The sequence below is a fragment of the Polypterus senegalus genome, chromosome 15 (genome assembly GCF_016835505.1).
Source record: "Polypterus senegalus isolate Bchr_013 chromosome 15, ASM1683550v1, whole genome shotgun sequence".
In the NCBI taxonomy this organism is placed as follows: Eukaryota; Metazoa; Chordata; class Cladistia; order Polypteriformes; family Polypteridae; genus Polypterus; species Polypterus senegalus.
The window spans coordinates 13,784,585-13,800,547 of NC_053168.1; the positions used below are offsets into that span (position 1 = coordinate 13,784,585).

General features: G+C 42.1%; 1 protein-coding gene across 3 annotated transcripts in view; it reads right to left on the reverse strand.

The window, feature by feature from the left end:
• LOC120515670 (A disintegrin and metalloproteinase with thrombospondin motifs 16) overlaps positions 1-15,963 on the reverse strand; it is a 330,557-nt gene that overhangs the window by 64,823 nt on the left and 249,771 nt on the right. For all 3 annotated transcript variants that reach the window (XM_039736888.1, XM_039736889.1, XM_039736891.1), the window contains one exon: positions 14,429-14,555. In XM_039736888.1, the coding sequence (XP_039592822.1) occupies positions 14,429-14,555 (127 nt within the window). The remainder of the gene's footprint in view (positions 1-14,428; positions 14,556-15,963) is intronic.

Here is a 15,963-nt window from a genome sequence, read left to right on the forward strand (position 1 = left end):
TTTACAATAATGCACCGCTTCACGTGTCACGTCAATCACAGGCTGCCATCCAAGAACGGGGGTCCCAGCAGCTGAACCTACCACCCTACGTGTCCTTTTCTGAAGGTGGATAATTCAACTAAATGATACAATTAATAAGTTTTTTTTTTTTTTAAATCCAACTAAATAATGTATTACAAAAGGCTAACGTCTGTAGTTATTTGAAAGGCTGCAGACAGACGCAGTGTATGCGGCTCACCGTTACGTCACACTGACTCCTAAAGAGACACATAAAGAACATTTAGAGCGTGATGATAAACCTACGAAATGACACGTTTATGCCCCAGAACGGAGATTTCACAAGCTTATTTATATGACAAGTACTCATAATTGTACCCCAGGGCATACTACAGAAAACGAAATGGTGGCCATGTAAAGCCGCGGTCTGAAGGAAAGGAGGAACTGCATCAGCATGTCAGCGCTCATAAATACGGGGACCGGCTCGGCTGCGGACGGCGCAGGAGTGCTTTATATGCACAATGGATGTTTTGTGCTTCTTTAGTTTTATGGGTTAATAGTTCTAGAATTTTTTAGAAGGATTAATTAGAGGTGAATTTATTTCAGCATAAATTTATGGTAAGCTTTTCCTTAAAAAATGTAACAGTAGCAAAGAAAAACATGTTAAGTGAAAACAATCCCGAAGTGCGGTGTTAAGCAATAATAAATAACGTGGGCTGTTTCAGCACCTCTAAATATAGAAGGTCAGTGTGGACGTGGGGGGCGCTTCGCACCTGTGAAGCCCCTCGGAGTGGCAAGTTGTGGTTTAATAGCATTCACCACAGGCCATAATATTTAACCTCAAGTAACAGAAATGTGATTTAGTGCCCGTAGGACCAGTCCAGACTATCAGCCATCCATTTTCAGAAGATGTTTGGCCCACCGCCCATGTCTCTGGGCGTCTGAAGTCTACGAATCACAAGACAGGGAGTGACATTTCACTGCAGGACATATTCAGGCACACAGCCACACTCACTCATTTGGAGCATTAGACACACATACAGGGGCCTCCATAATGTTTGGGACAAAGACACATTCTTACCTTGATGTACCCCACTCTGCTCCCCAGTTTAAAATGACAAATCAGACCACTGAGATGTGATTGGAGTGCACATGGCGGACTTTGATTAAAGGGGATGACAAGACTTTTGGGCACACAACACTTTTTCTACACGGTCAACGCCATTTCAGGGTACCATAATGTCTGGGACAGTTTGGTGTTTTTGTGACACCTAGGTGGGATTCATTTCTTCATTAGTGCTGGCATAAGATACCTAGGATTGTTTAATATGCTTTGGAGTCTGACTCATCTCACAATAGTGTGCTAAGAAGCATCTGTGGTGGTCTATTCTACCCACTGCTATCAGGCAATTCAGTGCCAATGTCTCAGATGAATTCTCTGTAAGTTTATTTTGCTATCTCTGCACAAAATACATCTATCTATATATCTATCTATCTATCTATCTATCATATAGTGTTTTTCCTATCTATCTATCATATAGTACCTTTCACATCTATCTATCTATATATCATATAGTGCCAATCATATCTATCTATCTATCTGATTCTGCCGACTATACTAAAATTAATATCTATCTATCTATCTATCTATCTATCTATCTATCTATCTATCATATAGTGCCATTCATATCTATCTATCGATCTATCTATCTATTATATAGTGCCATTCATATCTATCTATCTATCTATCTATCTATCATATAGTGCCATTCATATCTATCTATCTATCTATCTATCTATCATATAGTGCCATTCATATCTATCTATCAATCTATCTATCTATTATATAGTGCCATTCATATCTATCTATCTATCTATCTATCATATAGTGCCTTTCATATCTATCTATCTATCTATCTATCTATCTATCTATCTATCATATAGTTCCTTTCATATCTATCTATCTATCTAGCTATCTAAGAAAACCTCAGGCTGCTGCTGGAAGAGGTGCTTATGAGGCCAGCAGGGGGCAGTTACCCTGTGATCTCAATGCCTCAGTGCAGTGAAGGGGACACTGTACTGTAAAAATTGCACCATCCTCCAGATAAGACTTAAAACTGAGGTTCTGAGTCTCTGTGGTCATAAAGGTAGACACACAGGCAGACACAGAGACTTATCTGTTAAAATAATAAAGGTGATGCATTTCATGACTAAAATTGTTTGTGATATGCCATCTTTTGGAATGACAGAGACATAGCAATCAGATGGACACACAGGCACTCATTCTTTTATTAAGGTGGATTTTCATGAGTCATGATAATAACACATTAACACACAGAGTTCGAGGTGTGTGATAACCCAACGGGGTTGGGGTGGCACTGTTGCTAACATTCTGTTCTCCTTCTCTCCCTGCAGCAGTGAGAAACCACCCAGTGAGAGCACTTAGCCCCGCCCCTGCCCGCCCCTTCCAGTCTGCATGATACAAGAAGTCTGGCTGTCAAACCACTCTGAGCAACCTGCCAGACGGAGCTCCAGCCATCGACCTTCTATCTGTGGCAAAGAGCCCAAGAAGCTGTTTATGGTGACGCCAAGAGTTTTAGTTGTTGGACTGCTTTAATAACAGTAATCCTTTACATTTATGTAGCATGTTTCTCACTACTCAAAGCATTCTGCAGACAGGGAACACCCAGGACGCGGAGCCAATTGGTGTCCCACCTTTTCCTTTGATCCCCTACCTGTCATTCTTCCACTTGGCCATGGCATATTAAGAAAAACGGCAAGATATTTTTTCTTTTTACACAGCTTTAGGCATTGACATGCCATCAATTACAATTAAGACGTCAGGAAAATGCAGCAAAATGAGGGTTTAATGGCCCAAGCACAGCATTTATAGACGGGAGTCTGACCCTCTTATCATAATTTCTCTGAAAAGAAAACAGCACGTTAACTTATGCTTCACCCTCGATGCCTTCAACATACAGCACGGCTGGAAAAGCAGTTCAAGTTGCATTGCCAACAATATTGTAAAATACTTTTCCTATTTCACGCTCAGCAGGACAGAAATGATATCACAGAGTATCAGCGTGCAGTTGGACTTTACGAGAACATGCAGGCCGCCCTTCCAGGCAGACATCGTTACTCTCCCCAAGAAACGTTTCCCAGTCCCTCGCCGTTCAATTCAATTTGCGGGAGTCTTTGGCCAAGCGGATTAAGAGAAGAATTGGCTGTGGATGTTTTGTACGCTGATATGAATACGGTGGGATAAAATGTTAGGCTTCTAGGAAAGAAAACAGCTTTATTGTTTAACTGCTTTTTGGTCCAAAATGAAAAGCCAAAGGAAAAGAACTGAAGAGGATATTCACATTTACAAGAATGAAAAGCACTTTTCATACAGTGATGTGGCAGTGACAACATAAGCAGCACTTAAAACGGACTTTGTGGAACGCATATTTCTGAAAAATATTTTAGGAGACTCCTCTGATCTGTCTGATGCTAAACATGACATAGCCACACAGGACGTGACTGGGTACAAATATACTGGGATTGTGCAGCGAACCACTACAAAGGTTTTAGAACACCTCAGCTTTTTCAGATTTGATGGAAATGCATGCAGTTTAATATATTAATGTTTCATAAAATCAAAGCATAGGACAAATAAACAATGGGAAATAAAAACAATAAGTCTAGGAATCATTAGGTGTTGTGGCTGGGATGCCCATAGAGGAGAAAGATGGGGGAAAGCAGCTTCTGAGGGACACTATTTCCCCCCAGATGACAGATGGAGATGTCCGTGCAGCATAGCGATACCGCAGATTCCCGCAGGGCACCATGGGATTTGGAGTTCGGCTTCACAGCCCTGCTGGGTACCGTGGGTGCCGCCAGGAGATGCTGCAGGGAGACCCGAGAACCTTTATTTTCTGTATAGCCCAGAAGTACTCCCAAGTCACGGAGATGGAAGCACAGAAGTATTTCCAGGCTGAAGAAAAATACAATTCTCCATCTGACCCCGAAGTGCCGACGAGTCACGTGGCTGGAAGGACAGAAGCACTTCCAGGTCAAAGACTATATAAAGGACTGGTGGAGACCCAGCAGGCAAGCCAGAGTTGGGAGGAGCGTGACGGAGCTTGCTGGGAGGTGTAGTGGAGATAAGTATTGTGTTTATTTATTATTGTATTGCCTGTTTGCTGTGGCTGGGGTGCTTTGGAGGCACTACAGAGGGAAAAAAAGAATAAAAAGAATACTTCTTGGTGCTTTTACCCTGTGTCAGCGTCTGTCTGTTGGGTCTAACGGGGTAACAGCGACCTCTGGTGTTCACAGTGTATAAAATGTTATTCACATTTTTTGATTCATCCAAGTAGCCTGCACCTTTTAGAGATAAAATAGCCAAACTGTGGTAACCCTTTTGATTCAGAATGCCAGCCGCTCTGTGCTAGTCACCCACTCTGCCTCCGGCAAAAGAACCCCAGACCGCCACTTGTCCTCCTCCATGTTTGACAGTTGGTGTCACACACTGAGGATCAATCCTGTCACTAACTCGATGGGGTACAAACACCCCTGTGTGATGAACCCAAGATTTCAAATTTGGTTTCATCACTCCATAAGACTTTCTCTTCTAGCCTGCAGCAGGGGCGGACTGGCCATCAGGGCATTTGGGCAATATCCGGTGGGTCGCAGACTCTGGTCTGGTCATGGGCCTACTGTTTCATGAAATACATTTTATGTACCGGTTACTGTTTGACATTAAAATTAATTTTCTAAACTACTAGATATTATCTGTCCGGTACTGCCAATTATATAGTCCTATACGTCATCAAGTTGTTTTAACTGTCAGTACACAACATTGCAGCAAAAAATTTGGTCAAAACTGCCTTTTGCCGATTTCTGTTTCTATACCACAACATTTTGGTTAGCATATACATTATGGCAATTTATTGTATCATCTAGTATTTAAATTCTTTGGTACTAATAATTAGTGTAAATGATGTATTATGGGGTGGTGCAGTGGGTAGCGCTGCCGACTCACAGTTAGTAGACCGGGGTTCACTTCCCGGGTGGAGTTTGCAGGTTCTCCCCATGTCTGTGTGGGTTTCCTCCAAAGACATTCAGGTTTGGTGCATTGGTGATCCTAAATTGTCCTTAGTGTGTGCTTGGTGTGTGGGTGTGCCCTGCCCAGGGTTTGTTTCCTGCCTTGAGCCCTGTGTTGGCTGGGATTGGCTCCAGCAGACCCCTGTGATCCTGTAGTTAGGATGGATAATGGATGGATTTGATCTCATATCTAGTATTTAAATTCTTCGGTACTAATAATTAGTTTAGATGATGTATTATAAGGTGGCACAACAGCGAAGTGGGTAGCACTGCTGCCTCGCAGTTAGGAGACCTGGGTTCAATTCCCGGGTCCTCCCTGCATGGAGTTTGCATGTTCTCCCCGTGTCTGCGTGGGTTTCCTCCCACAGTCCAAAGACATGCAGGTTACGTGTATATTGTGGGTGTGTGTGTGCCCTGTGGTGGGCTGGCGCCCTACCCAGGGTTTGTTTCTTGCCTTGCGCCCTGTGTTGGCTGGGATTGGCTCCAGCAGACCCCTGTGATCCTGTAGTTAGGATGGATAATGGATGGATTTGATCTCATATCTAGTATTTAAATTCTTCGGTACTAATAATTAGTTTAGATGATGTATTATAGGGTGGCACAACGGCGAAGTGGGTAGCGCTGCTGCCTCGCAGTTAGGAAACCTGGGTTCAATTCCCAAGTCCTCCCTGCGTGGAGTTTGCATGTTCTCCCTGTGTCTGCGTGGGTTTCCTCCCACAGTCCAAAGACATGCAGGTTACGTGTATATTGTGGGTCTGTGTGTGCCCTGTGGTGGGCTGATTAGACAATTGCATGGGTGAGCAGGTGTACATGTGAACCAAAGAGCGTGAACAGTGATGGTATAAAAAAGAAGGCATTAGAGCCGTCACACAACAGCAGGCGAGGAAGACGTTAGATGGGTCAGACCCTAAGCCTAAACCTACTGACAGCAACAAATTGCTGATGGTCCTAAAAGTACGATTTAAGCCATGCAAGAGCTTTTCCAGCAATATTTAACTCATTCTCAAGTCTAAGCAAAAGAATGTCAAGATGGACCCTATCAAAAGCAGCAGCGAGGTTAACTGGTTTAGTGGCTTTGTTGCCATTATGAGTGGCATTTGGGTAGTGTCATTAACTGGGCACAACCAGCATCATTACCAGACATGAACCAGAGTACTAAAAGACGCTGAATTAACTATGGAAATGCAATGGGAAACTCCTGGTAGTATTGTGAGGGTCACTACTGGACCACTGGGCTCTTTAAATATACTGGGGAGAAAGAACAGCTTGTTTGGGGTCCATGACTTGTTTCTACGATGGTGATGTGGAAATGCAAGCGGGCCTGTGGCCACCAGAGGGAGCTTTAATTCTTCTGTTGGATATTCCCGGAGGAAATTCCCAGGGATATGCGCAGAAGTACTATAATAATAGTAATAATTCTTTACATTTATATAATATGGCTTTTCTCACTGCTCAAAGTGCCACTTCAGCCACAACTAATATGTTGCATCCACCTGGCTAGCATGATGGCAGCCATTTTTGCGCCAGTACACTCACCACACATTAGCTGTTAGGTGGTGAAGGGGGCCAGAGTGACTATGCCATGGTGGGCAATTTAGCCAGGACATCGGGACACACCCTGCTCTTTACAAAGGATGCCCAGAGAACTTTAATGACCACAGAGTGTCAGAACCTCGGTTTTCCATCTCAGTTTTACGGCACAGTGTCCCCGTCACTGCAGTGGGGCATTGGGACTCACATTCAGACCTCAGGGTAAGCACCCCCAGCTGGCTCTCACCAACACCTCTTTCAGCAACAACTCAAGCTTTTCCTAGATGGTCTCCCATACATGTACTTGGCCAGGCCTGAACAGGCTTAGTTTCAGGTGGGTGGGTGACCTCTTCGGACGTGCAGGTGGTACGGCTGTCAAACTTGGACTTTTCACCTGAATGTTTCAAATGGTCAGAAGGACTGAGATGCGGAATAATACTCAATAACATTTTTGGCTTAAAAAACAGATGTATCTGGTAAGTTTAATGCATTTTTCCACATTGGTATCCCTGCTACCCATTAAGTCCATTAAAAGACGCAATAGCAGTCTATAACTATAAAATACACTTCACTTCAGAGTGCAAGATCATGTGAAAAATTAGTACACATCGCAAATGCAATAACTTTGACTTGAAAAATACCAAATATGGTTGCGTACTCCCAGAAATTATTGTTCTTAGTGAACAAGATAACGAACAATGTAGATAAAGAACAAATGAGTTATGCATGTGTTTCCTGAAGCTCCTTGTTTTCCAATGTATAACTTACAAGTTCAAAGTACTTCCCAGGGTCCACGTCATATAATAATAGACTGACAATAACGGGAACATCGATCCCATATATTTCAATTGTCAAATATGATATATTTTGTCACTCCAAAAATGAGCAAACATAAAAATAAAAAGTAATAAAAATCAATTAGAACATGCAAAAGCACACAAAATAAAGTCTGAATTAATTTAACTTACAAGTGTCAGTGTGTGCATCACTCCAGTTGCTATGTCTCTGTTATATGTCATTTGGTATGGCATCGATAAAAGCAGTGTGAATGTTTGCAATGTGCCATTTGTTAGAATGACAAATACAATACATTCAATTACTATCCATCCATCCATTCTCTAACCCGCTGAATCTGAATACAGGGTCACGGGGGTCTGCTGGAGCCAATCCCAGCCAACACAGGGCAGGAACCAATCCTGGGCAGGGTGCCAACCCACACACCAAGCACACACTAGGGCCAATTTAGAATCGCCAATCCACCTAACCTGCATGTCTTTAGGATTGTGGAAGGAAACCGGCGCCCGGAGGAAACCCACGAACACGGGAGAACATGCAAACTCCACGCAGGGAGGACCCGGGAAGCGAACCCGGGTCTCCTAACTGCGAGGCAGCAGCGCTACCACTGCGCCACCGTGCCGCCCGTTCAATTACTACATTCATTAAAAAACAAATTGGTATGGGATTTGTAAAAGCAGTGCTAATGTTTGTGATGCTTCATCTGTTGGAATGAAAAATGCAATGCAATGTATTACTACAAATGTCTGATGTGCCATTGGTTGGAATACAAATGCAATGCATATTATTACTCCTATGTTCAATGCACCATCCATTGGAATGAAAAATGCAATACATTTTATTACTAAATGCAACATTACAAAATACATTCCGCTAGATGGCACACTGCAAACAAAAACACTGAACATGCAGTGGTCTCTATTGAAAACTTAGATTTCAGCCTGTTTTAGACGGGTGGCAAAATGGGCTCAAATGGTGACATGGCTTCCAAGAAAAGTGAACAATGGCAAGCATCAATATAAAAATCAAGTGGCACTTATGAATCTAAAAAATAAAAAAAAATAGAATGGAGTTAAAATAATTTTGAATTGAAAGAGTTGGCAAAAAATAAAGAAGTCTTGTGGTAGCCCCGTGATGACTTTTGAAAGTATGGGAATCACATCATCCACATGCCCAGAGTGAGCTCTATTAACAGTCATATTAATACTGTAATATAATAATATTAATGTAGTAATAAAATGTCTTGCATTTTTCACTCCAACAGATGGTCCATCAAACATAAGAGTAATAAAATACATTACATCTTTCATTCCAACAGATGGTGCATCAAACATTTATAGTAATAAAATGCATTGCATTTTTTATTCTAACTGATGACACAAACATTTGTAGTAATAAATTGCATTGCATTTTTCATTTCAACCGATGGCGCATCCAAACATTTGTAGTAATAAATTGTATTGCATTTTTTATTCCAACAGATGGCACAAACATTTGTAGTAATAAATTGCATTGCATTTTTCATTTCAAGCGATGGCGCATCCAAACATTTGCAGTAATAAAATGCATTTTATTTTTCATTCCAACAGATAGTGCATCGCAAATATTACCACCGCCTTTACAAATCCCATACCAAACAGCATGAAACAGAGACACACAGATACACAAACACTTGTCCATTTATTAAGGTGGATAGAGATATGTCTTGAGCTTCTATAGGCATGTCACTACCGTTTGTATTGTGTGTGTAACTGCACGTGACAAATAAAATTTGATTTGACCCCTGCAGGAAACCCCAGCGCTTATTGATTTGCAGGAACCAACATCCTTCGGCGAATCTCAGCAAGCGTCACTCCCTATGCCTAAAGAAATCTCGCAGCGGAGCATTGTTCAACAATGGTGCAATGCCGCAGCAGCGCGTCAATGTTCATTTGCCTTTGACTTCAAGACAGCAGAGCGCCCGCACTTTGCGTGTCCAAAATACCCATAAGCATTGGCGAACTTGTTGTATTGCCTCGGCTTCTGTCCGTTGTGGTTACCGCGTCATTTTCATATTGCCTTTACTTTTTAATTTACCCTTGTACAATAAATAAACATTTTAGTATTTACATATATTCATAAAAATATTAGTTGAATTAAATAAAAATTTGGATATGAATAGATCTGATATATTTTTAATAACACATTTAAGTTCAAATAGGAAAAGTGTTAATTAACTCAACTTAAAATAATAAATTATGTGTGAAAAATTGACACTTTTTTATTATTATTAAATTGCTCCAGTGCTTCAGCTTTTTTTCCAGTGGCGAAGTAACAAAGGACGACACCGTTACGAAACTTTTGGGAAACGCAACTCTTAACCTCCAATGAACTGCGTTGGAGATTAGCAATTAAAAAAAAAATAAAATCTATGTATGGATTAAATTATCATGTTAAAATAAAGTAAACACAGTAAAGTAGAGATAACTTAAGTAGAATAGCTTGGCACAAGGAGAAATTAAAATGCAAACATTTCTTTGTTTTAATATTCCTTCAGCCCACACATCCCAAAATTGGTCTAAGTAGGCCCATGTTATTTATTTATTTATTTATTTGTAATATTTGGTTATGCGGCGTCATGACATTAAACAGAGGATGGCTCTGCGCGTTTGACCGAAACGGTGTGCTCGGAAGTGACACCCACACTTTAAATTATTTGCTTATTAAAACACTGGCAAATTGCAGAGCTCACAAAAGTGTGCGGCCAGATGAGTGCCTGGAGTGGACTACGAATAATAAAACAAAGCTTTGGCTTGCACGGCCCAGCTGACCGCGGAGGAATGCGCGCTGCTGATGTAGCAGAGCATTGCGCATGACTGCCCGTGAGTGCTTAGAAGCGGCTGCCCGTCACTTCCTAAAGTATTAAAGCGGTCGCGCAATTACAACAAGCGCTGAAACGGCTTATCAACACGACGCAATTAACGTACGTCTATTCTATTTAAAACGAAAAGAATAATAATAATAATAATAATAATAGCACGCTTGATCAGTCCTGCATTCATATTGGAGCGCAAGTACGCAAAAGTCAGTCAAAGTAACGCTGTTTCTCTTTGTTACAGCTGCAGGAAATGACCATAATAATAAAAAAAAAAAGTCCTAGTAAATGACGGGCGGGCAGGGGGGAGTTTGTATTGCATGGAGGTGCATTCCAATGCCCTGCTGAAATGTTCTGCCTGGGGGTTTCACACGGTCTGAAGACCCTTTATTCAGGCAGAAACTCGATCTCATCATGTCCGAGACACGGACAGCTGCGGCTGGAGCGGAGCGCCCCGGTTTACATCACCCTGGAAAACCTGCGCACGACTTGAAATGCCAAAACGGCTCGTTTTGTCAGCATGTGGTTAATTGGTATGACTTGGTAAAGAAAACACAGTGCAATTTTTTTATTATTAGATTAAAAAAATGTTTTGTTAACCTTAATTTTTTTTAGTATCACTATGCGGCAATAACCCTTAAAGCTCCTCGAGGATGGAGGAAACTGACAGACAGATTTCAGCAGCATTACTTCAGCTGAAAAGATTTTTTTCTTTATTTTTTTATTATTGGCGCTTTCTTTAGGATTAGATAACAGAAAACAATAGCATTATTCACACAAAATAATTGAGAAAGCTAAAATGAGAAAATATAAAATCATATTCACAAGCTGCAATTAACAAATTGTTTTTTTGGGTTGAAACTGTCTGAGAGTGAGATGGCCCAGTTGGCATCCGGGCTGGGATAAATGGTTCCTTTCCCGACTGGGATTCCTATATAATAGAAGGATGTGGAGGGACGGGTATCCCGGCCGGTTTGTAATACCTTATCTCAATTGGGAGGCTGTTATAATAGAAGGACAGCAGGTGACTGCCTTACAGGGCTATGTGCCCCCTAATAACGCTGGGTGTGCATCCTTCTGGTATGGCACCCTTTTGGGCACCTGTAGAGCTTCATGGGAGTTGTAGTTCTGGTGAGCCAACTAGTGTGTGTATATATACACTCACCTAAAGGATTATTAGGACCACCATACTAATACAGTGTTTGACCCCCTTTCGCCTTCAGAACTGCCTTAATTCTACGTGGCATTGATTCAACAAGGTGCTAAAGCATTCTTTAGAAATGTTGGCCCATATTGATAGGATAGCATCTTGCAGTTGATGGAGATTTGTGGGATGCACATCCAGGGCACGAAGCTCCCGTTCCACCACATCCCAAAGATGCTCTATTGGGTTGAGATCTGGTGACTGTGGGGGCCATTTTAGTACAGTGAACTCATTGTCATGTTCAAGAAACCAATTTGAAATGATTCAAGCTTTGTGACATGGTGCATTATCCTGCTGGAAGTAGCCATCAGAGGATGGGTACATGGTGATCATGAAGGGATGGACATGGTCAGAAACAATGCTCAGGTAGCCCGTGGCATTTAAACGATGCCCAATTGGCACTAAGGAGCCTAAAGTGTGCCAAGAAAACATCCCCACACCATTACACCACCACCACCAGCCTGCACAGTGGTAACAAGGCATGATGGATCCATGTTCTCATTCTGTTTACGCCAAATTCTGACTCTACCATTTGAATGTCTCAACAGAAATCGAGACTCATCAGACCAGGCAACATTTTTCCAGTCTTCAGCTGTCCAATTTTGGTGAGCTCGTGCAAATTGTAGCCTCTTTTTCCTATTTGTAGTGGAGATGAGTGGTACCCGGTGGGGTCTTCTGCTGTTGTAGCCCATCCGCCTCAAGGTTGTGCGTGTTGTGGCTTCACAAATGCTTTGCTACATACCTCGGTTGTAACGAGTGGTTATTTCAGTCAAAGTTGCTCTTCTATCAGCTTGAATCAGTCGGCCCATTCTCCTCTGACCTCTAGCATCAACAAGGCATTTTCGCCCACAAGACTGCCGCATACTGGATGTTTTTCCCTTTTCACACCATTCTTTGTAAACCCTAGAAATGGTTGTGCGTGAAAATCCCAGTAACTGAGCAGATTGTGAAATACTCAGACCGGCCCGTCTGGCACCAACAACCATGCCACGCTCCAAATTGCTTCAATCACCTTTCTTTTCCATTCTGACATTCAGTTTGGAGTTCAGGAGATTGTCTTGACCAGGACCACACCCCTAAATGCATTGAAGCAACTGCCATGTGATTGGTTGATTAGATAATTGCATTAATGAGAAATTGAACAGGTGTTCCTAATAATCCTTTAGGTGAGTATATATATATATATATATATATATATATATATATATATATATATATATATATATATCCATTCATCCATTTTCCAACCTGCTGAATCTGAACACAGGGGTCTTGCTGGAGCTAATTCCAGCCAACACAGGGCACAAGGCAGGAACCAATCCTGGGCAGGGTGCCAACCCACCACAGTATATATATATATATATATATATATATATATATATATATATATATATATATATATATCCATCCATCCAGTTTCTAACCCGCTGAATCCGAATAGGGTCACGGGGGTCTGCTGGAGCCAATCCCAGCCAACACAGGGCACAAGGCAGGAACCAATCCTGGGCAGGGTGCCAACCCACCGCAGATATATATATATATATATTTTTTTTTTTTTTTTTTAATTGTTGTAGAAACAGTTGCTTGAGAAAAATCAATACAAGGAAAGAAGAATGGGGCTGACAAAGGTGTGAGACAGGTGTCAAGGCTAAGCTTTTATGTTTTGGCATTATTGTCTGGTGTAACATTAAGAATTATGGCAGACCTGATGCAACAGATGAGTTTCCTGAACTTTCCAAATGTAATGAGCGAGCAGTATGTACAAACAATTTTGGTTTCTCTCAATCTGATTGTATGGGTGGTTACCTACCAGGTAATGTATGTGGTTGGTCTGCAGTCTGCAAACATCCGCCACGAGCCCTCTCAGTTGCGAGAAGCAGATCATAGAATGTTACAAACGTAGTTTAATGTCAAATAATGCACATGCTATGGCGCAGCGTAAAGGGACTTTGTCTCTGATGCTGACGTCCGAGGTTCAATCCCCATGAGGGGTGCAGTGGAGTGTGTATGCCTGATGAGCCCAAATAAATACTCTTTGCATTATTTGACAGTAAACTATGTAATATATATATCCATTTATCCATCCAGCTATATATAACCCGGTCACGGGGGTCTGCTGGAGCCAATCCTAGCCAACACAGGGCGCAAGGCAGGAAACTAACCCTGGGCATGGCGCCAGCCCACTGCATGGTGTGCCCACACATATATACACACTAGAGACAATTCAGAATCGCCAATGCACCTAACCTGCATGTCTTTGGACTGTGGGAGGAAACCCACGTGGACACGGGGAGAACATGCAAACTCCACGCAGGGAGGACCCGGGATTGAACCTGGGTCTCCTAACTGCGAGGCAGCAGCGCTACCCACTGCGCCACCGTGCCACTCTATATAAAGGTGTGATCCCAATCTGATATCTATGTGGTCACCCACCAGGTAATGCTTCTCGTTGGTCTGCCAGTCCTCTCAGCTACAAGAAGCAGATCACACACATGATACATAGTGCCTGCCAAATAGTGCAAACAGTACACGACATGTGTTTCTCCCTAATTGGGGCTCATCAAGTGATGCACTTGCAGTACAAGGGGGCTCTACAAATTATGTACGTGCTTTTTTGTCTTAATTATTGTTTGTGCCACAATAAAAATATCTGGCACCTTCAAAGTGGTAGGCATGTTGTGTAAATCTAATGATGTTAACCTCCCAAAAATCCATTTTACTTGTAGGCTGACTGGCACAGAATCACTTATCAAGTCAGGATGCGACACAGCAATGTTGCCATATAGGATGATTCCAGTAGGGGGGGATAGCGAGGACTGGAAAGGGCGATTGTACAGTTTTGAATAATTTTCTGGTGGCAAAATTAGTTTTTAAGATAAGCTTAGTTAATTTGGAAAGGGCAGATTGAATGCAAAGCAACAACTAATGAAAGAAACATTCATTTTGACTGCCATCTACAATACCTTGGAGGACAAGTCTGGGTGCTGCAGGAAACCACTCCTGTCCTGGGACGTGTCCTGGGGTTGCAGAACGAGGTGTTCACTTGCATTTGGAGGTCCCTGTAGCAGGCTGCTTTTGTAGTCATCTGGCCTGTAAAGTGCAAAGCAGGGAAATTCATAAATGTAAAGCCGAAAGAACACTGGCGTCAACAGTCACAGACTATAAAATGATTCAGTTAACTGTGGCTTGGGAGATGGAGGCCTGACGTGTGGCCTCACCTTGACTTTGCTTTATCTGGATCATTGAAGAATCCATCATTATATGTCCCTATCTATATCTACAGATTCGTGATTAAAAAAGGCCTAAATAATGTCTAACCCAGCAGCACGGGGTGCAAGGCAGGAAACAACCCTGGAACGTAGAAGCTTATTTTCTTGAGTAACCGTGTCACACGTTGATGCTATGTAACCTCCCGTTTCATCTTCTCCTGAAGGCATTCTTGAGAGCGGAGGACTTTGTGGGCTACTGGAGTGAAGCCACTGTCATGTTTGGGAAACCAGCTTGAGGGGATGTGTGACTTGCGACATGATGTGTTAGCCATTTGAAAAAGAGCAGACTGTGCATACGCTCCTTGATCTTGGGAAAGGCTTTATATACCGTATATATTCACATGGTCTTGAAAAACAAAAAAATCAAACATCAAATCAGACCCCGACTTAAACGCCCATTCTAAAATGTTACACTTAATTTTTTTTTTTTACATCTTCTTGCCTCCTCCAATCTCACACCAGTCTCTCAGACACATTGAATTTTGTTACAGCAGCTCAGTTATCAATTTCTTTCGCTACTTCAATTATGTTAAATGTAAAACCAGCTTCATATTTTCTTCTGATCAAATGCTCCATTGTAGATGGAAAGGCGCTATATAAATAAAACATTATTATTATTTATTATCAGATAAGGGATGCTCTTACGATAAAGGTGTATGAGGGTGTGAGATACAAAAAACATAAATCAGAGGAAACGTCCCATCGTAATAGTTTGGGTATTACCGTGTGATCATGTGGGCACAGCAGAGAGCGAGAGGTTAGGAGCACACGTTGACACCCACATAGGAAAAAAAAAAAGGCCATGTGCTCCATGGTTACTCTCTCAGGTGGGCATCAGCATATCATCTCTTGGACCAATAGTGTGAGTTTTCTGCATTCGACTTATTTGACAAACATTATAAAATACCGGAAATTATACGGTAAAATCAAGCCCCAACTTATCCGCGGGAGAACTTATCCACGTGTATATACGGTAAATAAAAGGTATTATTATTATTAATATTATTATATTGTCAGACATGCGCACCAGAGGATCACCTTCTGGGCTCATCGGAGGTATGCAATACCCCGCCGGGATGAGAGGGGGCACTCTTGCACACAGTCTTGTCTCCTTTCATTTCCCTCACAGCGCAGAGAAAACATCCAATGAGATCGAATGAGACAGAGAAGGCCAGCCCCTTGTGGCCCAGACTGTATAAAAAGCTGAGAAAACCCGACAGGTGGCACTG